At 51.5% G+C, this 25950-nt stretch overlaps 4 protein-coding genes across 15 annotated transcripts in view; 1 reads left to right on the top strand and 3 right to left on the bottom strand.

Annotated features, from left to right (window-relative positions):
* Positions 1 to 529: 529 nt before the first annotated feature.
* On the bottom strand, positions 530 to 8507 carry gabpb2a (GA binding protein transcription factor subunit beta 2a). 3 transcript variants are annotated; one of them, XM_060043926.1, is made up of 8 exons: positions 8340 to 8507; positions 6645 to 6752; positions 5577 to 5744; positions 3613 to 3807; positions 3105 to 3222; positions 2653 to 2826; positions 2109 to 2224; positions 530 to 1866 (listed from the first exon to the last, which is right to left on the bottom strand). In XM_060043926.1, exons 2-8 carry the CDS (start codon positions 6750 to 6752, stop codon positions 1516 to 1518), a joined length of 1230 nt encoding a protein of 409 aa, XP_059899909.1. In that variant the 5' UTR covers positions 8340 to 8507; the 3' UTR covers positions 530 to 1515. The 3 variants fall into 3 exon arrangements, with proteins under 3 accessions (XP_059899909.1, XP_059899912.1, XP_059899910.1); XM_060043929.1 differs by having other exon boundaries at positions 530 to 1863; positions 8340 to 8504; XM_060043927.1 differs by lacking the exon at positions 8340 to 8507 and adding an exon at positions 7714 to 8333.
* A 641-nt stretch (positions 8508 to 9148) lies between these two features.
* On the bottom strand, positions 9149 to 14605 carry mllt11 (MLLT11 transcription factor 7 cofactor). Its single transcript, XM_060044046.1, has 3 exons — positions 14460 to 14605; positions 12574 to 12743; positions 9149 to 10019 (listed from the first exon to the last, which is right to left on the bottom strand). Exons 2-3 carry the CDS (start codon positions 12733 to 12735, stop codon positions 9924 to 9926), a joined length of 258 nt encoding a protein of 85 aa, XP_059900029.1. The 5' UTR covers positions 12736 to 12743; positions 14460 to 14605; the 3' UTR covers positions 9149 to 9923.
* Positions 14606 to 14746: 141 nt separating this feature from the next.
* Positions 14747 to 21218, top strand: LOC132451421 (uncharacterized). Of its 9 annotated transcripts, none has more exons than XM_060043982.1 (7): positions 14747 to 15264; positions 17811 to 17990; positions 18213 to 18314; positions 18938 to 19068; positions 19256 to 20448; positions 20529 to 20578; positions 20709 to 21218. In XM_060043982.1, the coding sequence occupies exons 2-5, from the start codon at positions 17963 to 17965 to the stop codon at positions 20009 to 20011; spliced, it is 1017 nt and encodes a 338-aa protein (XP_059899965.1). In that variant the 5' UTR covers positions 14747 to 15264; positions 17811 to 17962; the 3' UTR covers positions 20012 to 20448; positions 20529 to 20578; positions 20709 to 21218. The 9 variants fall into 9 exon arrangements, with proteins under 9 accessions (XP_059899965.1, XP_059899963.1, XP_059899964.1 ...); XM_060043980.1 differs by having other exon boundaries at positions 20529 to 20618; XM_060043981.1 differs by having other exon boundaries at positions 20509 to 20618.
* A 1786-nt stretch (positions 21219 to 23004) lies between these two features.
* Positions 23005 to 25950, bottom strand: part of LOC132451415 (bcl-2/adenovirus E1B 19 kDa-interacting protein 2-like protein) — a 6503-nt gene continuing 3557 nt past the window's right edge. Inside the window, exons 4-10 of one of the 2 annotated variants that reach the window (XM_060043961.1) lie at positions 25755 to 25907; positions 25088 to 25294; positions 24740 to 24785; positions 24167 to 24298; positions 23856 to 23942; positions 23340 to 23438; positions 23005 to 23114 (exon numbers count right to left, since the gene is read on the bottom strand). In XM_060043961.1, coding sequence (XP_059899944.1) covers positions 23090 to 23114; positions 23340 to 23438; positions 23856 to 23942; positions 24167 to 24298; positions 24740 to 24785; positions 25088 to 25294; positions 25755 to 25907 — 749 coding nt within the window. In that variant the 3' untranslated portion in view covers positions 23005 to 23089. Of the gene's footprint in view, positions 23115 to 23339; positions 23439 to 23855; positions 23943 to 24166; positions 24299 to 24739; positions 24843 to 25087; positions 25295 to 25754; positions 25908 to 25950 lie in introns of both variants that reach the window. The other variant, XM_060043960.1, reaches the window with a different exon arrangement.

Genomic DNA, 25950 nt, shown 5'->3' with positions numbered 1-25950 from the left:
TAGCTACGAGCTAACTTAGCTTCCTAGCGCCAAGAGCAACAGAGAAACACTTTGCCAAAGCAGTTTAAGAATTGAACAAAGCTGTGGATATGTTTAAATAGTTTGAATGTGGGCGTGTCTTCAAGGTAGTGGACAAGAGGGAACTGGTACCCAGTCTCAGCATCCACCCCCGTCAGCCACACGCTCCACCAAACCACCTCCATCGCTCCATCCCTCCTCCATCACCTATCCCCCCCTCGGTGTCGTGGTTCTGGTGTCTGCAGGGTTCATCTTGCAGACAATCTGAAGGTAGTTCAACCTGCTCACCTTCACTATATCATTAGTTAGGTCACTATTAGTTGACTAGTAAATCATTATCACTAGTTCAGTGTCACAGCAGTTTTAGTAGCCTAGAAAAGGATTTGTATTTTAGTAGTGAATGACTGCACTTTGAGTAGTGAATCACCATCAGTTATCCAACTTGTTGCTGGAGCAGTTCAGTGATTAGTTCATCAGGCTAATGAGAACAGATGGATCATTTGAATACCACTGAAATCGTTTGTCTTGTTTTAATGGATAACTGTAAATGCACGTTTCAGCACTGCTCATCACTAACTCATCCCCTCAAAGAAAACACTAAACCTTTGCCCCCCAAAAACAACTTTATATTTTTGATTCTCAACACACAATCGGCAACAAGTGAATCCAAAGCATTTAGATACAATTAAAAAAATACAACTTTATATGTACATAGAAAATTGTTGGCTTCACCGAGTATCAAAATATACTGCGCTCCAAAACACGAGCGGTGATCTGAGAACTGATCAGGGCCAGGAACAGACCGATCAACACTGATCAATCAAAGTGAAGGGTTTGGTCTCCGAGCAACAGAGTGGCCCTGCCTGGTCGGGACGACCGGCAGGGGACCGGGTCAGTGGGTAGAGTCCGGTGCTCATGGGTTGCTGCCAGAGGCTCAGGGCCAATTTGGTTCAATCTCAATTCATACAAAGGAGAAAACTTTATACACCTGGAGCCCCCCCTTCTGACAGCCTCCCTATCCTAGAAACAGACCCCTGCAGGGAGGCCAGGGAGACCCCAGAGAGAGAGAGAGAGAGACCCCAGAGAGAGAGAGAGAGAGACCCCAGAGAGAGAGAGCGAGAGACCACAGGGAGGGACCCCAGAGAGAGAGCGAGAGCGAGAGAGAGGGGTCCTGGAGAGACAGACTGGAGAGAGAGAGGGATAGACTCCGGAGAGAGAGAGAGACCTAAAGAGAGAGGGATAGACTCCGGAGAGAGAGAGCTCCCCAGAGAGAGAGCTCCCCCGGAGAGAGAGAGACCCCCAGACAGACAGAGACACAGAGAGACAGAGACAGAGACAGAGACAGAGACAGAGACAGAGAGAGAGAGAGAGAGAGAGAGACCCCTGCAGGAGGGCAGAGGGACAGCGGGGGAAGGAATGGAGGACAACACGTGCTCCCAGAGTCCCCCTCCTCCCCCTCTCAGCTCCTCCCCCACCTCCCCCTCACCGCTCCTCCCGTTAGGAGGAGGCCTGGGTGGTCTCCACGAGTGTCACTCCCTCCTCCTCCTCCATCATGATGCTGCCCTCCTGCAGCACCACCATCTCCCCCTCCTCCTCCACCTCCCCCTCTACCACCTCCTGCTCCTCCTCCACCTCCTCCCCGCCCACCACCTCCTCCACCTCCTCCCCCTCCCCCTCCTCTTCCTCCTCCTCCTCCGGGCTCTGCAGGCAGGAGGTGCCGTTGCTCTGGCTCATGGCCTCCAGCTTCACGCGGTACTCCTCCGCCTCCTGCTCCTTGCGGTGGAGCTGCGTCCGGTACTCCTGCGCCTTCCGGTTCGCCTCCTGCAGCTGCCTCTGGAGCAGCTCCTGCTGGGAGCACGAGCAGAGAGGGGGGGTGAGGGGGAGAGGAGAGAGAGGAGGAGGAGAGGGGGGGAGATAGGGGAGAGAGAGGAGGGAGAGAAGGATAGAGGGGGGGGGTGAGGAGGAGGAGAAGGGAGAGAGGAGGAGAGGAGGGGAAGATAGGGGAGAGAGAGGAGGGAGAGAAGGATAAAGGGGGGGGTGAGGAGGAGGAGAGGGGAGAGAGGAGGAGGAGGAGGAGGAGCTCTACTCACGGTGTCGCCTGAGTCATTGTGATTGTTCGCCTCAAACTTCCTCTTCCTGCTGGGCGGGGGCTGAGGCTCCTCCTCCACCACCTCCTCTGTCATCGTAGTGGATGGCATCGCCAGCACTGAACACACACAGCCAATCACAATCCACCAATCAAAACCATCAATATGTGATCCACATGAAAACCGATACATGATCAATATATATATATACACACCATCAACTTGTGATCAATATATCACCATCAAAATTTGATCAATATATATAAACCAACATGTGATCAATACATAACATCACTAAGTGATCAATCCATCACTCCTACGTGATCGATCCATCACTCCTACGTGATCGATCCATCACTCCTACGTGATCGATACATCACTCCTACGTGATCGATACATCACTAGGTGACCGATCCATCACTAGGTGATCGATACATCACTCCTACGTGATCGATCCATCACTCCTACGTGATCGATACATCACTCCTACGTGATCGATCCATCACTAGGTGACCGATCCATGACGGTGACCAATAAGGAGCCTCACTCTGCTGGCCGTGCTGCATGGTGACGAAGAAGGGCTGGCCCATCCCGCCGGTGGTCTGCAGGTTGCCATGCTGGTCCGTTACTATGGTGATGACCCGCTGCCCCGCCTCGTTCAGCACCGCGTGGTGGATGTTGGAGTCCAGAGAGCTGGCGGCGATGGACTCCTCCGTCTCCCCTGAACACACACACACGAGTGAGTGATAGGGGACTGAAAGAGAGCTAGAGCGAGGCAGCGAGAGAGAGAGAGAGAGAGAGGCAGCGAGAGAGAGGCAGCGAGAGAGAGGCAGCGAGAGAGAGGCAGCGAGAGAGAGGCAGCGAGAGAGAGGCAGCGAGAGAGAGGCAGCGAGAGCGAGAGAGAGAGAGGCAGCGAGAGCGAGAGAGCGAGAGCGAGAGAGAGAGAGAGAGAGAGAGAGAGAGAGAGAGAGAGAGAGAGAGAGAGGCAGCGAGCTGTACCTGCGCCGGCCTTGTTGAGCAGGTCGGCCAGGTTGACCACGCCCCCCTGGAGCCCCGACAGCCCCTGGATGATGAACTGAGGCTGGGAGGACGAGTTGAGCTGGCTCTGCATGCCCTCCTGGAGGGGGGGGGGGGGGGATAACTCCTCGTTAGGACAGCAGCACTTAGAGGTTGATCTTGGGGAGATACCTCCATCCCTTCAGTGGGGCACTGAGAGGGAGACCTTCACATGGTGGGCAGGGAATACAGAGGTGAAGGGGGGGGGGGGGGGGGGGTGAGGTGAGGGAGGGAGGGGGGGGCGGGGCGTGGTGCAGCAGGTGAGTTAAATGAATACGCTCTGGAGGGGTTGGACACGTGGGTCTATGAACAGCCTCACTGGTCTGACGGAGATATACTGTCTGTCTGTCTGTCTGTCTGTCTGTCTGTCTGTCTGTCTGCCTGTCTGTCTGCCTGTCTGTCTGCCTGTCTGTCTGCCTGTCTGTCTGTCTGCCTGTCTGTCTGTCTGTACCTGCAGCAGCAGCATCAGGTCCGTGTGCTGGATGTCCACGGCGATGTCGAACGGCGTCTTGTCGAACTTGCTGAGGGCGTGGACGTCAGCGCCGTGCTTCAGCAGCGTCTGGACCACGCCCTGGTGGGCGTGCTGCGCCGCCCAGTGCAGGGCCGTCATCTTCAGCATGTCCTTCGCGTTGATCTCCGCCCCGCTCTGCAGCACACACACCTCCGTCAGTCGGCCCTCCGTCAGTCTGCCCTCCGTCACAGTCTGTCTGTCCTTTATCAGTCTGTCCTCCATCACAGCTACAGTCTGTCCTCCATCACAGCTACAGTCTGTCCTCCATCACAGCTACAGTCTGTCCTCTATCACAGCTACAGTCTGTCCTTTATCACAGCTACAGTCCGTCCTCTATCACAGCTACAGTCTGTCCTCTATCACAGTCTGTCCTCTATCACAGCTACAGTCTGTCCTCTATCACAGCTACAGTCTGTCCTCCATCACAGCTACAGTCTGTCCTCTATCACAGCTACAGTCTGTCCTCCATCACAGCTACAGTCTGTCCTCTATCACAGCTGCAGTCTGTCCTCTATCACAGCTACAGTCTGTCCTCTATCACAGCTACAGTCTGTCCTCTATCACAGCTACAGTCTGTCCTCTATCACAGCTACAGTCTGTCCTCCATCACAGCTACAGTCTGTCCTCTATCACAGCTACAGTCTGTCCTCCATCACAGCTACAGTCTGTCCTCTATCACAGCTACAGTCTGTCCTCTATCACAGCTACAGTCTGTCCTCTATCACAGTCTGTCCTCTATCACAGCTACAGTCTGTCCTCTATCACAGCTACAGTCTGTCCTCTATCACAGCTACAGTCTGTCCTCTATCACACCTACAGTCTGTCCTCTATCACACCTACAGTCTGTCCTCTATCACAGCTGCAGTCTGTCCTCTATCATAGCTACAGTCTGTCCTCTATCACACCTACAGTCTGTCCTCTATCACAGCTACAGTCTGTCCTCTATCACAGCTACAGTCTGTCCTCTATCACAGCTACAGTCTGTCCTATATCACAGCTACAGTCTGTCCTCTATCACAGCTACAGTCTGTCCTCTATCACAGCTACAGTCTGTCCTCCATCACAGCTACAGTCTGTCCTCTATCACACCTACAGTCTGTCCTTTATCACAGCTACAGTCTGTCCTCTATCACAGCTACAGTCTGTCCTCTATCACAGCTACAGTCTGTCCTCCATCACAGCTACAGTCTGTCCTCTATCACACCTACAGTCTGTCCTTTATCACAGCTACAGTCTGTCCTCTATCACAGCTACAGTCTGTCCTCTATCACAGCTACAGTCTGTCCTCTATCACAGCTACAGTCTGTCCTCTATCACAGCTACAGTCTGTCCTCTATCACAGCTACAGTCTGTCCTCTATCACAGTCTGTCCTCTATCACAGCTACAGTCTGTCCTCTATCACAGCTACAGTCTGTCCTCTATCACAGCTACAGTCTGTCCTCTATCACAGCTACAGTCTGCCTCTATCACAGCTACAGTCTGTCCTCTATCACAGCTACAGTCTGTCCTCTATCACAGCTACAGTCTGTCCTTTATCACAGCTACAGTCTGTCCTCTATCACAGCTACAGTCTGTCCTCTATCACAGTCTGTCCTCTATCACAGCTACAGTCTGTCCTCTATCACAGCTACAGTCTGTCCTCTATCACAGTCTGTCCTCTATCACAGCTACAGTCCGTCCTCTATCACAGCTACAGTCCGTCCTCTATCACACCTACAGTCTGTCCTCTATCACACCTACAGTCTGTCCTCCATCACAGCTACAGTCTGTCCTCCATCACAGCTACAGTGTGTCCTCTATCACAGCTACAGTCCGTCCTCTATCACAGCTACAGTCCTTAACCTGTGTGTGTCCAGTTGTGAGACTGTGTCCAGGTGTGCCTGGTGACGGGTCGTGACCTCACCCTGACCAGCAGCTCCACGATCACCGTGTGGCCCTTGGAGGCGGCCATGTGCAGTGGGGTCCTGTCCACCTTGGTGCGGGCGTCCCGGCTGACGCCCGCGCGCAGCAGGACCTCCGCCGTGGAGTAGTGGCCGTGTTGGGCGGCGAGGTGCAGAGGAGACGTCCCCAGCTGCAACACACAGCACCATTATCACTATGAGCATCATTACCACCACCATTATCACTATCACCATTATCACTATCATCATTATCACTATCACCATTATCACTATGAGCATCATTACCACCACCATTATCACTATCACCATTATCACTATCATCATCACCACCACCACCATTATCACTATCATCATTATCACTATCACCATTATCACTATCATCATTATCACTATCACCATTATCACTATCATCATTATCACTATCACCATTATCACTATCATCATTATCACTATCATCATTACCACCACCATTATCACTATCATCATTATCACTATCACCATTATCACTATGAGCATCATTACCACCACCATTATCACCATTATCACTATCAGCATCATTACCACCACCATTATCACTATCACCATTATCACTATCATCATTATCACTATCAGCATCATTACCACCACCATTATCACTATCATCATTATCACTATCACCATTATCACTATGAGCATCATTACCACCACCATTATCACCATTATCACTATCAGCATCATTACCACCACCATTATCACTATCATCATTATCACTATCACCATTATCACTATCAGCATCATTACCACCACCACCATTATCACTATCATCATTATCACTATCATCATTATCACTATCATCATTATCACTATCATCATCATTACCACCACCACCATTATCACTATCATCATCAGTACAGTGTGTAGTATATAGCGTGTAGTACATAGTGTGCATTAGTACCTAGTGTGTAGGATACAGTGTGTAGTATATAGTGTGTATCAGTACCCAGTGTGTAGTATAGTGTGTAGTATACAGTGTGTATCAGTACCCAGTGTGTAGCATAGTGTGTAGTACATAGTGTGTATCAGTACCCTACCCAGTCTGTAGTGAAGGGTGCCCCGTTGGCCATCAGGATCTTGACTTCTTCATCTTGACCTTTACGAGCTGCTTCCAGTAACCTTTTACCTAGGTCAACCAGCGACATCTAACACACACACACACACACACACACACACACACACACACACACACACACACACACACACACACACACACACACACACACACACACACACACACACACACACACACACACACACACACACACACACACTTTTATCCAAAGCGACTTAATATATCGGTCGGTACAGTAAAGATGTTCATAACAATGCCCAGGTTATTGCCAGGAATTTAATTTCAACAAATGTACAGAGAAGGACTTTGTTTTACCATCTAGTTTGTCTGAATACAAGTTATCTTTCCAACACACTAGATCCTTTGCACGGCTGGAGAGATACACAGGACTCCTTCAATCCTGAGGGGGCGGGGTTAAGGCAGAGTAACGAAATACCTGAAGAGGGATGGTTTAAACCTGACAGAAGGGGCGAGGTAACGAGCTACATGGAGCGGAATTGGTTTAAACACAAGGGGAGGGGCGGGGTTACAAGCTACAGGGAGAAGGATTGGTTTAAAAACTTGGAGAGGGTTGGGGTTACGAGCTACAGGGATCGCGATTGGATTAAATGGGAGGAAAGGGGCGGGGTTACGAGCAGGATTGGCCCACTGAAGGCAAAGGCCGGGTTCAGTCTATCCACGGACGTCGAAGAAAACAATCTCCAAAACGACTGTATAATTGGAATAAAAACTGCAATAAATACCGCCACTAAGGTGACTACTTAATCCAAACGAACTAAAACAAGCATGAAAATGTACATCACAAGAATTTTAAGCCCGCCTTCACTCTAAAAAAGCCCAGCTGCCTGCCATTAAATAGTATATATTAGATATGATTAACGTTGACCGGTTGGTGGGTTCTCGCTCCTTGTGTCGCGGGTTACAGCGGGGTGGTTAGGGCCACCCCGCGGACACATGAGGCGCGGTGGGTACCACTCAGATGTCCGCCGTCCTTACCCTAATCAAACTACATTAACCACTCAAACATTTACCGTTTACACCGACAGGAAACTCTTTGATAATAGCTTGTTGGTTTTCCGGGGGAAGTCAGGGGAGAAATTTCCTATTTTAGACAAAAAAAATCTACTTCCACATCCGGTGATGTGCGACCTGACGGACGTGTCGGTAGAGCAGGACGCGTTCCTCCTCGGTCAGGATCCGCGGGCCGGGTCCCGGTTGACAGTGTCCCGGACTGGGGTACCGCGGCCCGGGACGCTCAGCCCACAGTCCCCGAGGGGAGGAAGAGCAGCCCGGGGGACTGAGCAGAACCGAACCGCAGCTCCACTGGCGCTAAGGCTAGCCGTTAGCGCGCTAAGCTAACGGGCAAAAACAAACCGCCAGTTAGCTTAGCCTAGCCTGGAGCCTCCGAACTAAATGCGCAGTCGCTGAGAAACGTAAAGCAGCCCTCGGCTCCTTCAATGGTCCATACTGTGGTCCTCACTGCTCGTACGGTCCGCACTACGGTCCTCTGCGAGGCGCTGATGAGCGGGAACAGGGCGGCATGCGGGCTCACGGGACGTGCTAAGCTACGGCTAGCATGTTTACTAGCTGAGCAGTGAGCCCGTTAGCCTAGCTTAGCTGTCGGGCGGACCTCTATGTAAACGGTGGTTCTGCTTACCTTCTCGGGTCGTGGTGGTCCGCCGCTGACTGCTGAATCGACGGGTTAAACGGTGATGATGATCATGTGAGGGTTTGTTTGGGAAAAGATGGCAGCGACACCGGAGGTACAAACCAATCGGCTTTAACCTCCCCGTGGGCGGGCACTATTGTGTTACCTCGTAATAGTACTGCAGTACCTCCTAGAAGTAATGCAGTACTTCTTAGTATTACCTTATAGCAGTACAGCAGTATAGTATAGTACTGCCGTGTATAGTATATTACTGTAGTATAGTCCTGCAGTACCTCCTAGTATTACTGCAGTACCTTATAATACTGCAGTACTCACTTCAGTACCGGCTAGTAGTATTGCAGTACCTCCTAGAAATACTGCAGTACTCACTTAAATGCCCTCTGTAATATTGCGGTACCTTGTAGTAATACTGCAGTACCTTCTAGGAGTACTGTAGTACCTCCTAATCATACTGCAGTACGCTGATTATTAAACTTTTCACCATTAGTATAAATATCAAGGTAGTCAGCAGCTGATAACATGGACAATATTGTATTATTGTGGAAGTCTGGTCATTACAGTCATACACAACGTGACTTGAAAGATAAATATTAAAACCAATCCCAGAATGTTATTCTCCTGGTTTTTATTTTGAGGTCTAAATGTTGGGTTTCTGGGAGGTTTTGGGTGAAGCCCAGTGCTCTCCATGGAAACCCCTGCTGTGATGAGTGCATCCTCGGGCCTGCCTGTGTTTATAAACAGTGAGGGTGGGGTTGACACCGTCTGGTGTCGGCTTCAGAGAGTAAAACACACAGCGGTCGGTTGCTTACAGGCTTTATTGTTATTGAGATGTGCAAAATGCCAACCAGTCATTCGCCCTTCCAAACTTGTGTCAGTGTGCGTGTTTAGCACACAGACCTTCTACAGCCACGCCTCTTTAAACATCAGTACCGGAGTTCAAAGTTAACTCAGGACTACCATTTGTACTTCATCTCAACATTACATTCACTTTTCAACAGTCTGTCATGTGACTACGTTTCCCATCAGGCATTGCACTCAGATCACCATGGAGATGGCTAGTGACAAATAGGATGCAATAAATTAAAACCGCAGGTGGTCAGGGCAACAAAAGGATCAATAGGACGGCCAACAGCTGCACGTTATCTAAATGATGGTGTACAATCTCCTTTCATTACAAAATATGTTTTGGTAAAAAGGTTGACTGTATACGCTCCCTTAAATGACAGTAAGCGAGTCGGCTCTGGACCAATAGTCTTTGATCTGGAGGCGAGCTCACTGGTTTTAAACAGGGACCCCCGGTTTGTTATAATGACAAGTCAGTTCCCATGGCAACCTCCCTGTCGCGATGTCTACCCTAGGCATGAAATGGACGCCGTCCTAAAATGTCTTCCTCCGTCTCCCCAGCTGATATCAAAGCTCAACATTTAACTCGAGGAGGGAAATAAAGAGCAGATCTGTAGCGTTCAGAGAGGGAGGAAGAGGAGGAGCAGGAGAGGAGCAAGAGAGGAGGAGCAGGAGGAGGAGAGGAGCAAGAGAGGACGAGGAGGAGGAGGAGGAGGAGCAGGAGAGGAGCTACAGCAGCAGCAGGTCGAGGTCGGCCATCAGGGAGTCGATGTCGGGGATGGGCGCCCTCCAGTAGTTGAAGGAGGAGTACTCCGCCCACGCCACCTGGAGGAGGAGCAGACAGACAGGAGGAGCAGACAGACAGGAGGAGCAGACAGACAGGAGGAGCAGACAGACAGGAGGAGCAGACAGACAGGAGGAGCAGACAGACAGACAGGAGGAGCAGACAGACAGGAGGAGCAGACAGACAGGAGGAGCAGACAGACAGGAGGAGCAGACAGGAGGAGGAGACCGACAGGAGGAGCAGACAGACAGGAGGAGCAGACAGACAGGAGGAGCAGACAGACAGGAGGAGCAGACAGACAGGAGGAGGAGACAGAGAGAGAGGATGAGACAGACAGGAGGAGGAGGAGACAGACAGGAGGAGGAGACAGACAGGAGGAGGAGACAGACGGAGGATGAGACAGACGGAGGAGGAGACAGACAGGAGGAGCAGACAGACAGGAGGAGCAGACAGGCAGGAGGAGCAGACAGACAGGAGGAGCAGACAGACAGGAGGAGGAGACAGACAGGAGGAGGAGACAGACAGGAGGAGCAGACAGACAGGAGGAGCAGACAGACAGGAGGAGCAGACAGACAGGAGGAGCAGACAGACAGGAGGAGCAGACAGACAGGAGGAGGAGACAGAGAGAGAGGATGAGACAGACAGGAGGAGGAGGAGACAGACAGGAGGAGGAGACAGACAGGAGGAGGAGACAGACGGAGGATGAGACAGACGGAGGAGGAGACAGACAGGAGGAGCAGACAGACAGGAGGAGCAGACAGACAGGAGGAGCAGACAGACAGGAGGAGGAGACAGACAGGAGGAGGAGACAGACAGGAGGAGGAGACCGACAGGAGGAGGAGACAGAGAGAGAGGATGAGACAGACAGGAGGAGGAGGAGACAGACAGGAGGAGGAGACAGACAGGAGGAGGAGACAGACGGAGGATGAGACAGACGGAGGAGGAGACAGACAGGAGGAGGAGACAGACAGGAGGAGCAGACAGACAGGAGGAGCAGACAGACAGGAGGAGCAGACAGACAGGAGGAGGAGACAGACAGGAGGAGGAGACAGACAGGAGGAGGAGACAGACAGGAGGAGCAGACAGACAGGAGGAGCAGACAGACAGGAGGAGGAGATAGAGAGAGAGAGGAGGAGACAGAAAGGAGGAGGAGGCAGACAGGAGGATGAGACCGACAGGAGGAGGGTAAGAAGCAGACAGGAGGAGGAGGGTAAGGAGCAGACAGACAGGAGGGTAAGGAGGAGGAGCAGGCAGACAGGAGGAGCAGACAGACAGGAGGAGGAGGGGCCGACGGGAGGAGGGTAAGGAGCAGACAGGAAGTTTCATTAGTTCTTGTAAAGAAATCCGTTCTGAATGACCTTGCCGGGTTATAGATTGGTTGAATAAAGGCAGGATAAACAGCATCCTTATATTCAGTGTTGATTCAGTCAGTTCCATCTCCCATGACACTGCCCTGCATGTGATCATCACCGTACCAAGGTATGAGCTGATATATTTAGGTGTGACCAGGTTTAAGGTGCTGCGGTAAAGGTTTGATTAGGTTTTAGGTGTTGAGGTTTAAAGTGTGATTAGGTTTAAGGTGTATAAGCTTACATTCGAGAGATGAAGAGGTAACTAGTTTGGTAGAGCTGATCTAAAAGGCATCAAGTATAGCTGTTTTAAATATTTGGTATAGGCAATGAGCAACAGTAGTTTAAGTAACTACTTTATGTTAATAGTTAGGTAAATAGGCTAAAAGCTAATGTAGTATGGTAACTGGTTAAAGTAGTTTAGAGCCCCTTTCACACACAGCTCGCGGTAAATGGTTGGGATAACAGTGCAGGACCCACTACCCTTTATACTGTTCACACGAGGCTAGGTTCTGTTCACACGAGGCTAGGTTCTATTTAAACATTAGGCTAGGTTCTGTTCACACGAGGCTAGGTTCTGTTCACACGAGGCTAGGTTCCATTTAAACATGAGGCTAGGTTCGGTTCACTCGAGGCTAGGTTCGGTTCACTCAAGGCTAGGTTCCATTTAAACATTAGGCTAGGTTCTGTTCACACGAGGCTAGGTTCTGTTCACTCGAGGCGAGGTTCGGTTCACACAAGGCTAGGTTCGGTACACTCAAGGCTAGGTTCTGTTCACACAAGGCTAGGTTCGGTACACTCGAGGCTAGGTTCTATTTAAACATGAGGCTAGGTTCGGTTCACTCGAGGCTAGGTTCGGTACACTCGAGGCTAGGTTCGGTTCACTCGAGGCTAGGTTCGGTTCACTCGAGGCTAGGTTCGGTTCACTCGAGGCTAGGTTCGGATCACTCGAGGCTAGGTTCGGTCCACACGAGGCTAGGTTCGGTCCAGACGAGTCTAGGTTCTATTTAAACATGAGGCTAGGTTCTGATGTTACTACTTCTTGAGCAGGCCGATGCTCGGTCCAGATGTCCCTGAATACAGATCCCTGTGCCCACACATGACCTCATGCAGGGAATCAGGAGCACTGCAGGGTCGGACTGCGGAGCGGCAGGGAGGGGCTAGGGACTAGATACTGGAGTTAAGGTAACCTGTAAAGCTAGTTTCAGCCAGTGGTTCATGTAGTTAAGGGAGCAGGTTAAGGTACCTCCTCCTCCTGGGATCTCTTTAGGGCGGTCCTGGCCCGTCCTTGGGGGGCGTGGCCGGCCTTGCCTTCCATCGCAACCTCCAGCTCCGATAGATCCGGGGCCAGGATTGGCTGCTTCCAGAACAGGAAGGAGTCATATTGGCTGTTGGATTTTTCCAGCATGTCTGCACCTGGAAACCAACGAGAATCATGACAGGTTCAGCAGGGTCCAAGAGAGTCGGAACTAGAGTCAGTCTGAAGGATTAGGTAGAGTTCATCTAAGGGATCTGGTAGAGTTCATCTAAGGGATCGGGTAGAGTTCATCTAAGGGATCTGGTAGAGTTCATCTAAGGGATCGGGTAGAGTTCATCTAAGGGATCGGGTAGAGTTCATCTAAGGGATCTGGTAGAGTTCATCTAAGGGATCTGGTAGTTAGTCTTAAGGGGATTTGGTAGAGTTCATCTAAGGGATCGGGTAGAGTTCATCTAAGGGATTTGGTAGAGTTCATCTAAGGGATCTGGTAGAGTTCATCAAAGGGATCTGGTAGTTAGTCTTAAGGGGATTTGGTAGAGTTCATCTAAGGGATCTGGTAGAGTTCATCTAAGGGATCTGGTAGAGTTCATCAAAGGGATCTGGTAGTTAGTCTTAAGGGGATTTGGTAGAGTTCATCTAAGGGATCTGGTAGAGTTAGTCTAAAGGGATTTAGAACAGTTAATCCAAGAGATTTGGTAGATAATGTAAGGGTTTTAGTAGAGTTAATATAAGGGATATATAAAGTATAAGGGATTTGGTAGAGTTAACCTGAGAGATTTGGTAGAGTTAACCTAAGGATTTGGTAGAGTTAACCGAAGGGATTTGGTAGAACTAATCTAAACGGGAATTGGTCGATTTAATCGAATGTATTTGGTAGAGTTAACCTAAGGGATTTGGGAATGGTTTTGGGTTGATTTGAACGAGTGAATCAGGACGTTCTCGAGCGCAGGGTAAACAGGCGGTTATTTTAAACCTTGTTTTTGACTTATTTTTAGGACCGGAGTGGACCGAGCTGCTCTGACCCTCCACCCCCACCCCCGGCTGTGCCTAGTCGGCCTCACGACCCGTGTATTACGAGGTCTGTCGTTCGTTCTCATTATCCAGGTAGTCCTCAATAACCAGGTCTGGCTCTGTCTCACGTCGCATTATCATGTGCATATTTACTTTATGTTTCCAAAATTATCAATACAATACATTAATACAGCGTTTTGACGGTTCTCCACGTGCGACCACCTGCATAGTCATGACGTCACTCTCTATTAACGAACATGAGCAGAAAAGAGCAGCGAGGCTAATTTAATCTGCTCCTGGAGCCGGGGGGGCGCGCCTCTTTGTCCGCCCGTACACCAACCACCGCCCCCAACGGGGAGCCTTCCGACCCCCCATCCCGTTTAAAACCGAAAACCTACTATCCATGTTCACTGTTGGGTAGCCCAACAGTGAACATGGGTAGCCCGTTGGTCCAGGGGCGGGAGGGTCGTTGGTAAATTCCCAACGGTAATGAAGAAAAACACCGCAACACGACGCTGGTCCACACGCCCCTGATGGACCAACACCCCAGACCGGGCAGGCCCCTGTAGGCCTACCCGGAGACCAACACCCCCACCCCGGGGACCAACACCCCCACCCCGGTACCCGGGGGCCCGCAGCTCGGAGGTCTGCCGCCCCTAACCGTTTTTCTCCTAGATTTGAAGATGTGACGCAGCTGAGCAGGTGTGTGTGCGTGCGTGTGTCTGTCTGTCTGTCTCTGTGTGCGTGCGTCTGTGTCTGCGTGCGTGTCTGTCTGTGTTTGTCTGTGCGTGTGTGTGTCGGTGATTGTCTGCGTGTGTCAGTGTCTGTGTTTGTGTCTGTTTGCGGTATAAGAAGCACCTCACCTGGTTCTGCTGGGTGTGAGTGCGTCGGGGTCCTGGTGTTCTGAGGAAGGGATGGGAGCCTGTCGGGGACCGGGTGGATTCTGAGGATCTGGGCTCCGCCGCACCTTGTCACGGTGCGCGCGCATGCGCACCACGTCCAAGCAGAGCAGCAGAGAACAGGGTTATCTTATTGGTGGAGGGGCGTGACTGCCTCATAGTGGAACACACTGATACCGGCGTCAATTAATTGAATACATCATCAATACATCAGACGATTTAAAACATGACAGCGGACGGACCGATAAGATAAGATAAGATAAGGTAGGCCTAAGTAAATCAGTGTTGAGCCTGAACTCTACACGTCTGCTATTCATCCACATATGTGTGTGTGGATCTCAGCGGCCCCGCTAGTGGCGCTGACCCTACAGTAGACCTGGTCCAGGTCCTGGTCCCGCTCCTGGTCCAGGGGTTCCGCGCCCGCTCCCGGTTCCGGTCGCGCTATCGGTCCCGCTCTCGGTCCCGGTCCGGCCGCCAGGCGGCGCCGCTAGACCGCGGATCGGCCCGCAGCTCCAGAGCAGAAAGCCCCTCGGTGTGACGAGCTGCTTCCTGACCAGACCTGCCGGGAGCCACACCTCGGACCCGAGATCCGAGACCCGAGATTCGAGACAAGGACCCGCGACCGAACGGCAGGATCTATACTCCAGACCCGGACCATTCGGACCCTCTCGGAGTGCGAGCAGAGCCTGGGAGAAGGAGCGGAACGCGTTTCTGCTCTGTGGAGAACGAGGAAGAGGAGACGTCACCGGGTTCAACTGTTCCTGGTCCGGTGAGCGGAACGCTTCTGGTTCTTCTTTGAACGGGGCATTTATAGGTTATTTGAAATCGTTATGATATAAAAACCAGACGACATCTCCAACTAAACGACGGCGAGTCCAAACTATGGTCACTAGTAGGCGACTCGCTCAGGTCTCCACGGTGAACCCACCGACTGCTGAGCCGTTCGGTGGCCCTGGGGTCAGAGATGAGCCCTGAGGTCAGGGGTCACACTACACACACCGGGGGTCTACTGTTACCTGGGGGGTCTACTGTACACAACGGGGGTCTACTGTAAACTGTGGGTCTACTGTAAACTGGGGGTCTACTGTACACACCGTGGGGTCCACTGTACACCTTGGGGGGGTCTACTGTACACTACTGTACACACCGTGGGCTACTGTAAACTGGGGGTCTACTGTAAACTCGGGGGGTCCACTGTACACTGGGGTCTACTATACACCGTGGGGTCTACTGTACACCATGGGGGCGGGGGTCCCCTGTGAACCGGGGTCTACTGTACTTTAGTGTAGTCCTACTGTAATAGAGAGCGATGTGGACGACTGTTTATTGTGCGTTTATTGCACTCTAATGGGGGCTGACTCTGATGTAGTTCCACTGATGGAGTCTGCCGGACTACAGTCATGGCCGCCTCACTCCTCAGCATTCTGTGTCTCTGTCCTGTCTGGAGATATGTTGGGGAGAAGTCCTTATTTGGTCAGTGTGGTTTGGAGTCAAAGAGGGCATCCTTCTTGTCCAATCATGTTCTTGTAAAAGGCTGCCAATACATCTGTAACCATGGAGACACACGGTCTTCATCACAGACTGATAAACTGAGTTAATCAAGTACAACCCTCTGCTTATTAGAATAACGAGTAACCAACTCTAAATATTAACTAGTACAGAGGTAGGGGTTAGACAGTACAGAGACAGGTCATTAAGGAGCAGGTAGGGGTTAGACAGTACAGAGACAGGTCATTAAGGAGCAGGTAGGGGTTAGACAGTACAGAGACAGGTCATTAAGGAGCAGGTAGGGGTTAGACAGTACAGAGACAGGTCATTAAGGAGCAGGTAGGGGTTAGACAGTACAGAGACAGGTCATTAAGGAGCAGGTAGGGGTTAGACAGTACATAGACAGGTCATTAAGGAGCAGGTAGGGGTTAGACAGTAGAGAGACAGGTCATTAAGGAGCAGGTAGGGGTTAGACAGTACAGAGACAGGTCATTAAGGAGCAGGTAGGGGTTAGACAGTACAGAGACGGGTCATTAAGGAGCAGGTAGGGGTTAGACAGTACAGAGACAGGTCATTAAGGAGCAGGTAGGGGTTAGACAGTACAGAGACGGGTCATTAAGGAGCAGGTAGGGGTTAGACAGTACAGAGACGGGTCATTAAGGAGCAGGTAGGGGTTAGACAGTACAGAGACAGGTCATTAAGGAGCAGGTAGGGGTTAGACAGTACAGAGACAGGTCATTAAGGAGCAGGTAGGGGTTAGACAGTACAGAGACGGGTCATTAAGGAGCAGGTAGGGGTTAGACAGTACAGAGATGGGTCATTAAGGAGCAGGTAGGGGTTAGACAGTACAGAGACAGGTCATTAAGGAGCAGGTAGGGGTTAGACAGTACAGAGACAGGTCATTAGGGAGGTGTGTGTGTGTGTGTGTGTGTGTGTGTGTGTGTGTGTGTGTGTGTGTGTGTGTGTGTGTGTGTGTGTGTGTGTGTGTGTGTGTGTGTGTGTGTGTGTGTAATTGAAAATCTTAAAAAAATGAAGCAGATTTCACAGTTTGAATAACATTAGCAACATGTCTCAGTGTTAATGCCAGCAGTGATTAGCATTACTCTATTGGTCTAAAGCTTGAATAGCATTAGCATGGCTCAGTGTTAATGCTAGCAGTGATTAGCATTACTCTATTGGTCTACAGTTTGAATAGCATTAGCATGGCTCAGTGTTAATGCTAGCAGTGGACAGCATTTCTCTATTGGTCTACAGTTTGAATAGCATTAGCATGACTGTGGTTATGTTCGCAGAGCAAGAATCTGCTTGTTGCTCCTCACATTCCTCCATTATCAGCTAGCTCCGTACCTCAACACACACTGCTCCTAATCTACTCTAGACCATGTTCTACTCTACTCTAGAGTCTAGAGCATGTTCTACTCTACTCTACTCTAAAGTCTAGAGCATGTTCTACTATAGACCGGAACATGTTCTACAGTTCTCTAGACCATGTTCTACTCTAGACCATGTTCTTCTTTTCTATAGACAATGTTCTACTCTAGACCATGTTCTACAGTTCTCTAGACAATGTTCTACTCTAGACCATGTTCTTCTTTTCTATAGACAATGTTCTATTCTAGACCATGTTCTTCTGTTCTATAGACCATGTTCTACTCTAGACCACGTCCTACTCTACTCCAGAGTCTAGGTCATCTTCTACCCTACACTATATATTTACATAAATATAACATTGATATTGCCATTTGAAAACATAAAGACGGTTATATATACATCGAAATATATGAATAGGATAATGTGAACCTAAAACCAGGGCTTCATGCTCCGCAGGAATCCCTGTTTCCCTGTTGCCGTGGTAACCACATCCCATGACCTGACTCCAGCAGCTGAATGCCCCACAGCGTCGCCACGGAAACCAACCCCAGCGTGGCGCTCCGGGTGTCGCGGAGTCTCGGGATGAGCGAGTTTTGGCACAAGATGGGATGCTGCGTGGTCGCCACGCAACCACAGGTGACGTTTACGCAAACGGATCCACAACGCGCTCACGTGCGCGCGCGCAGACGTCTGAGTACATGAAGACGTGTGTGTGTGTGTGTGTGTGTGTGTGTGCCATAACGATAACCTGTGTGTGTGTGTGTGTGTGTGTGTGTGTGTGTGTGTGTGTGTGTGTGTGTGTGTGTGTGTGTGTGTGTGTGTGTGTGTGTGTGTGTGTGTGTGTGTTTGTGTGTGAAGAAGAGGAGGAGGAGGCCGAAGATAGACCTCAGTATGATCGGGGAGCCCACCAACTTCATGCACCTCACCCACATCGGCTCTGGAGAGATGGCCGACGGACCGGTACGACCTCCGACCTCTGACCCGCCTGCTGCTCCTCCAGGGGGGAGGAGCTCCCTGAACAGGGGGGTCTCTATGAGGAGGGGGGGGGGGTCTCTCTGAGGAGGGGGGGGGGGTCTCTATGAGGAGGGGGGGGGGGTCTCTATGAGGAGGGGGGGGGGGGTCTCTCTGAGGAGGGGGGGGGGTCTCTATGAGGAGGGGGGGGGGGGTCTCTATGAGGAGGGGGGGGGGTCTCTAAGAGGAGGGGGGGGTCTCTATGAGGAGGGGGGGGGGGTCTCTATGAGGAGGGGGGGTCTCTATGAGGAGGGGGGGGGGTCTCTATGAGGAAGGGGGGGTCTCTATGAGGAGCTCAGTGTAAAGACCTCCCCCACCGCCCTCCCTTGGTAGGGAGGGGGGTGGGGGAGGGAATGTTTTCAGACTCCGTTCATGTCCCCAGGAGGAAGTGGCGGACAGGAAGTATCATACAGAGGAATATTATTAGGTTTCCTCCTGCCAGGAGACCAAGTCCCGAGCACGTCAATACTACACTAGAACATGTGTGATCTGCCTTGGAAACACACCTTAACTAACCTGTGCGTGTGCGTGTGTGTGTGTGTGTGTGTGTGTGTGTGTGTGTGTGTGTGTAGTCAGGGTCGATGCAAGAACAGATGCGGTCGAAAGGACCCCCCACGAACGGCAGAAACAGTCTCTTATAGTAGATATAGATATAGATATAGACACTATATCTATATCTATATCTACACGTCTCTTATTGCTGGTAAGAACAAACACTACACACACCAGACTATACACACTAAACACTACGCACAAATTACACTTCACACTACACACTACACTCTACACGCCACACACTACACACCACACTATACACTACGCTATACTCTGGACACTACACTTCACACACTACACTACACACTCTACTGTACTCTGTGTGTATTCAACAGTTCTGCATTGACACATCTGGTCCTGCTGGATGCAATCCTGTTCCAAACATCTGGTCCCTCCTGGTCCCTCCTGGTCCCTCCTGGTCCCTCCCGGTCTCTCCTGGTCCTTCCCGTTCTCTCCTGGTCCCTCCCGGTCCCTCCTGGTCTCTCCTGGTCCCTCCTGGTCCCTCCTGGTCCCTCCTGGTCCCTCCCGGTCTCTCCTGGTCCCTCCCGGTCTCTCCTGGTCTCTCCTGGTCCCTCCTGGTCTCTCCTGGTCTCTCCTGGTCTCTCCTGGTCCCTCCTGGTCCCTCCCGGTCTCTCCTGGTCCCTCCCGGTTTCTCCTGGTCCCTCCCGGTCTCTCCTGGTCCCTACCGGTCTCTCCTGGTCCCTCCTGGTCCCTCCTGGTTCCTCCTGGTCCCTCCCGGTCCCTCCTGGTCCCTACCGGTCTCTCCCGGTCCCTCCTGGTCCCTCCTGGTTTCTCCTGGACCCTCCTGGTCTCTCCCGGTCTCTCATGGACCCAGTACCCTGGCCCTCCATCCCGGACCCTCTTCTTCTTCACCTTCCTCTCACTGCGTGTCCCGTCCCCCCCTCTGGACAGACCCCCACAGTGCCTGGAGGACAGAAGGACTACTGGAGGACAGACGGACTACTGGACTAGTAATGAAAGACTCTTTGGGAGGAGGGGAGGGGTGGATAAAGGCTGTCTTCATGAGCTCATTTCACTGCTGTTGTGTTAGCTGTTGTGTTAGCTGTTGTGTTAGCTGGTGTGTTAGCTGATGTGTTAGCTGATGTGTTAGCTGGTGTGTTAGCTGATGTGTTAGCTGGTGTGTTAGCTGTTGTGTTAGCCGTTGTGTTAGCTGTCGTGTTAGCTGTCGTGTTAGCTGTGGTGTTAGCTGTGGTGTTAGCTGTTGTGTTAGCTGTGGTGTTAGCTGATGTGTTAGCTGATGTGTTAGCTGTGGTGTTAGCTGATGTGTTAGCTGATGTGTTAGCTGATGTGTTAGCTGTCGTGTCGTGGTGGTTTCTAAACAACGGGGACCTGCTCCCTTAACCCAGTGACTCCTCTGTCTGGGAGGAGGAGTCACTGGTTAGTCATTAACCTAACGAGTGGAGTAAGGTTCAGTATGGTGCAGTTAGGTGGAGTAAGGTTCAGTTAGGTGGAGCAAGATGCAGTTAGGTCGAGCAAGGTGCAGTAAGGTGGAGTAAGGTGCAGTCAGGTGCAGTAAGGTGAAGTGAGGAGCAGTCAGGTGGAGTTAGGTGGAGTAAGGTGGAGTGAGGTGCAGTCAGGTGGAGTAAGGTGGAGTAAGGTGCAGTCAGGTGGAGTAAGGTGGAGTGAGGAGCAGTCAGGTGCAGTTAGGTGGAGTAAGGTGGAGTGAGCAGCAGTCAGGTGCAGTTAGGTGGAGTAAGGTGCAGTTAGGTGGAGTAAGGTGCAGTCAGGTGGAGTAAGGTGCAGTCAGGTGGAGTAAGGTGCAGTTAGGTGGAGTAAGGTGCAGTTAGGTGGAGTAAGGTGCAGTCAGGTCGTTGGAGTGAAGTTAGGTGGAGAAAGGGTAAAGAAACACCTACTGGTCCTCTCCCCCTAATTTCTCCCTCCCTCCTCTCTCCCCCAGAGAGAGAGACAGACAGGGAGCTGGAGAGCGAGAGGTTGGGAGAAAGAGGGGGAGACAGAGACAGAGACAGACAGACAGACAGCGGTGGGCAGGGTGAGACAGAGAGAGACAGGGACTCTGTCTCTCTGTGGAGGAGGAGCAGGATGGTTTTGTCGGGGTCTGAAACGACCCCCAGCTCTTCTTGGGACTGGTCAGACTAGCAGCCATCTTTTGTTTTACTGTTTGTTCAATTTGGTTCTTAATAATCCTCACATTCCTTCTGCTGGTTCTACTGGGAGCTGCCCAGTAGAACACATTCAACCACAGTGCTACGGGGGGACAGAATCCTGAAATAAAAAGTATTTTCCCAAAAGGATTATTAAATGTGTTCTGATTACAAAGTCTCTCTGGTCTGTTTCTGCTGTCGCTCTGCTGGTACGGTGTGAAGGTTGTTCTGGTACGGTGTGATGGTTGTTCTGGTACGGTGTGATGGTTGCTGGTACGGTGTGATGGTTGTTCTGGTACGGTGTGATGGTTGCTGGTACGGTGTGAAGGTTGTTCTGGTACGGTGTGATGGTTGTTCTGGTACGGTGTGATGGTTCTGGTACGGTGTGATGGTTGTTCTGGTACGGTGTGATGGTTGTTCTGGTACGGTGTGATGGTTGCTGGTACGGTGTGATGGTTGTTCTGGTACGGTGTGATGGTTCTGGTACGGTGTGATGGTTCTGGTACGGTGTGATGGTTGTTCTGGTACGGTGTGATGGTTGTTCTGGTACGGTGTGATGGTTGTTCTGGTACGGTGTGATGGTTGTTCTGGTACGGTGTGATGGTTGTTCTGGTACGGTGTGATGGTTGTTCTGGTACAGTGTGATGGTTGTTCTGGTACGGTGTGATGGTTGTTCTGGTACGGTGTGATGGTTGTTCTGGTACGGTGTGAAGGTTGTTCTGGTACGGTGTGATGGTTGTTCTGGTACGGTGTGAAGGTTGTTCTGGTACGGTGTGATGGTTGTTCTGGTACGGTGTGATGGTTGTTCTGGTACGGTGTGATGGTTGTTCTGGTACGGTGTGAAGGTTGTTCTGGTACGGTGTGAAGGTTGTTCTGGTACGGTGTGATGGTTGTTCTGGTACGGTGTGATGGTTGTTCTGGTACGGTGTGATGGTTGTTCTGGTACGGTGTGATGGTTCTGGTACGGTGTGAAGGTTGTTCTGGTACGGTGTGAAGGTTGTTCTGGTACGGTGTGATGGTTGTTCTGGTACGGTGTGATGGTTCTGGTACGGTGTGATGGTTGTTCTGGTACGGTGTGAAGGTTGTTCTGGTACGGTGTGATGGTTGTTCTGGTACGGTGTGATGGTTGTTCTGGTACGGTGTGATGGTTGTTCTGGTACGGTGTGAAGGTTGTTCTGGTACGGTGTGATGGTTGTTCTGGTACGGTGTGAAGGTTGTTCTGGTACGGTGTGCTGGTACAGTGTGATGGTTGCTGGTACGGTGTGTTCTCTTTCAGCGTGTCGTGCGTAGTGTGACTCCTGCTCTGGATGTGACCTTTGACCCTGGCAGTTATTCACTGGACTCTGGTCTGTTTGTTTGTTTCGACTGAGCCAGGCTAGCCGTAAGCCTAGCAGCTAGCTGTTGGGGCAGACTGGTGTCCTGGTTTACATGAGAGGTGTGTGTTAGTTTGTGTGTTTGTGTGAGTCACACGCAGCCAGACAAACACTTCTGAGTTCCAGAAACTTCTGAGCTCCAGTGGTAGGCTGGCAAAGTTTACAAGTACACACAAACACAGAACGCCATGTGCTAAACTAACACACGCACACACACGCACACACACACACAGCCCTGTGCTAATCACACACACACACACACACACACACACCTGAACTGTGTGTTCATGCATCCAGCCGCACCACAAAGAACTCTGCTTCCTGTTTATTCAGGGCCCTATTTCATCACTTCCTGTCGCTGTCAGCCCCCATTTCCTGTCCAGGGAGTCACTTTAAAAAACACATGCACACACACACACTCACACACACACACACACACACACACACACACACACACACACACACACACACACACACACGGCTGCTCTGTAATCCGTATCTCTCTCAGAGGGATATTGAGTATTCCCTGTCATGACCACATCCTGTGTGTCTCTTGATTGAGTCATCAAATCACTTCACACCAGGAGGTTTGAGGTCAACGCCTTTATTGCTGATGACAACATCAAGCATGGGTCATGTGATCAGAGAACGTCTTAGGCACCGGGGGGTGACGTCATCCTGGACCGCTCTGATCCCATCTAAACACACACACACGCACGTACACGCAGAGACGCATACAAACAGACACACGCACACACGCATACAAACAGACACACACAGACACATACACACGAACACACATGCACACACTAGTAAGTACAGTAATTATTCAGTGATACGACAATAGTATTGTGTAATGTGTGTGAGTATAATACTTTAGTCAGTGCTCTATAGTATGAATTCTATGTAGTGAGTGAACTCACTGTTTGACACAGTCGGGGATCTGCACATGCTCAGTAGGAACCAGGAGGGAGAGTTCACTCAGGCTGCTCACAAACTGAAGCTTCCTGCTGAACTTAGAACTGAGGAGGAGAGAGAGAGAGGAGAGACAGACAGAGGGAGAGAGAGAGACAGACATAGAGAGGAGAGACAGACAGAGAGAGGGAGGGAGGGGGGGGGGAGAGAGAGAGAGAGAGAGAGAGAGAGAGAGAGAGAGAGAGAGAGAGAGAGAGAGAGAGGAGAAATTATAGGAGGTGAGAGGGAAAGAGAGGAGAGGGAGTGAGTGGAGAGAGGAGAGGAGAGGAGAGGAGGTGTGAGACAGAGAGCGAGAGAGAGGAGAGATGAGAGGAGGACAGGAAGTGAGAGGAGGGAGATGAGTGGAATGGGAGGAAGGGGAGGAGGCACGTTTTGATCTTAAATCCCATGATCTCCACATGATGAGGTCACCCTGGTAGATGTTAGACACGATGAGGTCACTATGGTGATGAGGAGGTGCACACCTGATGAAGGGCTTGATGAAGGTGATGAGGGCCTTGATGTACCAGGTGGGGTGAAGAACATAAAGAGCCTTGAGGTTCTTCCTCAGTCTGCAGAGAGAGTGATGATATGGTCATCTCATGTTATGTTCAGAACCAGCCCATCACAGCTTCTTCAAGCTGTGATGAGCCCTGACCAGGTGAGCTGGTGACCTGAGGAGCTGGTGAAGACCAGTTGAGCTGGTTCAAGGTGAGCTGGTTCCAGGTGAGCTTGTGACCAGGGGAGCTGGTTCCAGATGAGCTGGTTCAAGGGGAGCTGGTTCCAGGTGACTCACCTGCGTTGGATGGTGGTGTAGCAGTCTCTCAGCCAGCCAATCCCTGGCAGCTTCTCCTTCTGGCCTCCAGCACAAAGGTAGACCACAGCGTAGTCCTGGGACACCATCAGGTCTAACGTACCCACCACGTACCTGCAGGGCGACAGACATGTAGACAGGGAGACAGACAGGTCGACACACTGGTACAAACACTGGTAGAAACACTGGTAGACAGTTAGGCAGACATACAGGGAGACAGGGAGACAGACAGGTCGACACACTGGTACAGACACTGGTAGAAACACTGGTAGACAGTTAGGCAGGGAGACAGACAGGTCGACACACTGGTACAGACACTGGTAGAAACACTGGTAGACAGTTAGGCAGACAGACAGGGAGACAGGGAGACAGACAGGTCGACACACTGGTACAGACACTGGTAGAAACACTGGTAGACAGTTAGACAGGGAGACAGGGAGACAGACAGGTCGACACACTGGTACAAACACTGGGAGTCAGACAGGTAGAGAAACTGGTAGTCAGTTAGGCAGACAGACAGGTAAGCAGATGGGAAGGTGGACAGACAGCCTGTACCTGAACAGGTGGTCCATGACTGACTGGTAGTTTTCCAGACTGTTCTCTGGCAGGTAACAGGAGGAAAACACGATGATGTCATTCATACCGTCTCCGTAGTAACCTGGAATGTTGGAAATATTGGCTGCTAATTAACCTCAGAATGTTTGGCAAATGGGTAGCATGCTAACCCCTGTGTATGTACTTGTAGCATGTATCATGCTAACCCCTGTGTGTAGCTGTAGCATATAGCATGCTATCCCCTGTGTGTGTAGCTGTAGCATGTAGCATTCTAACCCCTGTATGTGTAGCTGTAGCATGTAGCATGCTACCCCCTGTGTGTGTAGCTGTAGCACTTAGCATGCTAACCTCCATGGGACAGCACCTTGAGGAAGGGCTGGATGAGGCTCATGTTGACCCTGCTCTCCTGGGGCTCGTCCCCGGGGCTGAAGCGGCGCCACCTGGTGCCCTGGTCGTCCACCTCGTCCTCCAGGCAGCCCAGCCCCGCCTCCGCTCCAGGGGCGGGGCCACCCACCCTACGATGGCTGGAGGCCACACCCAGACGCCGCATCTCATCTGTCCACAGACAGACAGACAGGCAGGCAGACAGACAGGCAGACAGACAGTCAGAGAGACAGGTGGTCAGACAGACAGACAGTCAGAGAGACAGGTGGTCGGTCAGACAGACAGACAGGCAGGCAGACAGACAGGCAGAGAGACAGTTGGTCAGACAGACAGACAGACAGACAGACAGACAGACAGACAGACAGACAGACAGACGGACAGACAGACAGACAGACAGGCAGGCAGGTAGACAGACAGGTAGTCAGACAGACAGACAGACAGACAGACAGACAGGCAGACAGACAGTCAGAGAGACAGGTGGTCAGACAGACAGACAGACAGACAGACAGAGGGAGGCAGACAGACAGACAGACAGACAGTGTCATTGGCAGTGGCAGTTTCTGATTGGCCAAAACCACACCCTGCCCCTCCCTCCCCCCCTCCCCCCCTCCCCCCCCCCCCCCCCTGGTACCCAGCATGTCGGCGTCGTAGGAGGGGAAGGCCATGGACTCGGTGTCGGAGGGCGTGGCCATGCCGTCCAGGACCCGGTCCAGCTCCGCGTCCTCCGGGTCGGGAGACAGGAGGCCCAACGGGAGGTCCTCCGAGGCCAGGGAGTCACCGCCTCCTGGGGGGGGTCACAGGGTTAGAGACTCACCACCCTGGGAGGG

This window comes from Gadus macrocephalus, chromosome 22 (assembly GCF_031168955.1).
Source record: "Gadus macrocephalus chromosome 22, ASM3116895v1".
Classification (NCBI taxonomy): Eukaryota; Metazoa; Chordata; class Actinopteri; order Gadiformes; family Gadidae; genus Gadus; species Gadus macrocephalus.
This window is presented reverse-complemented; position numbering and strand designations above follow the sequence as displayed.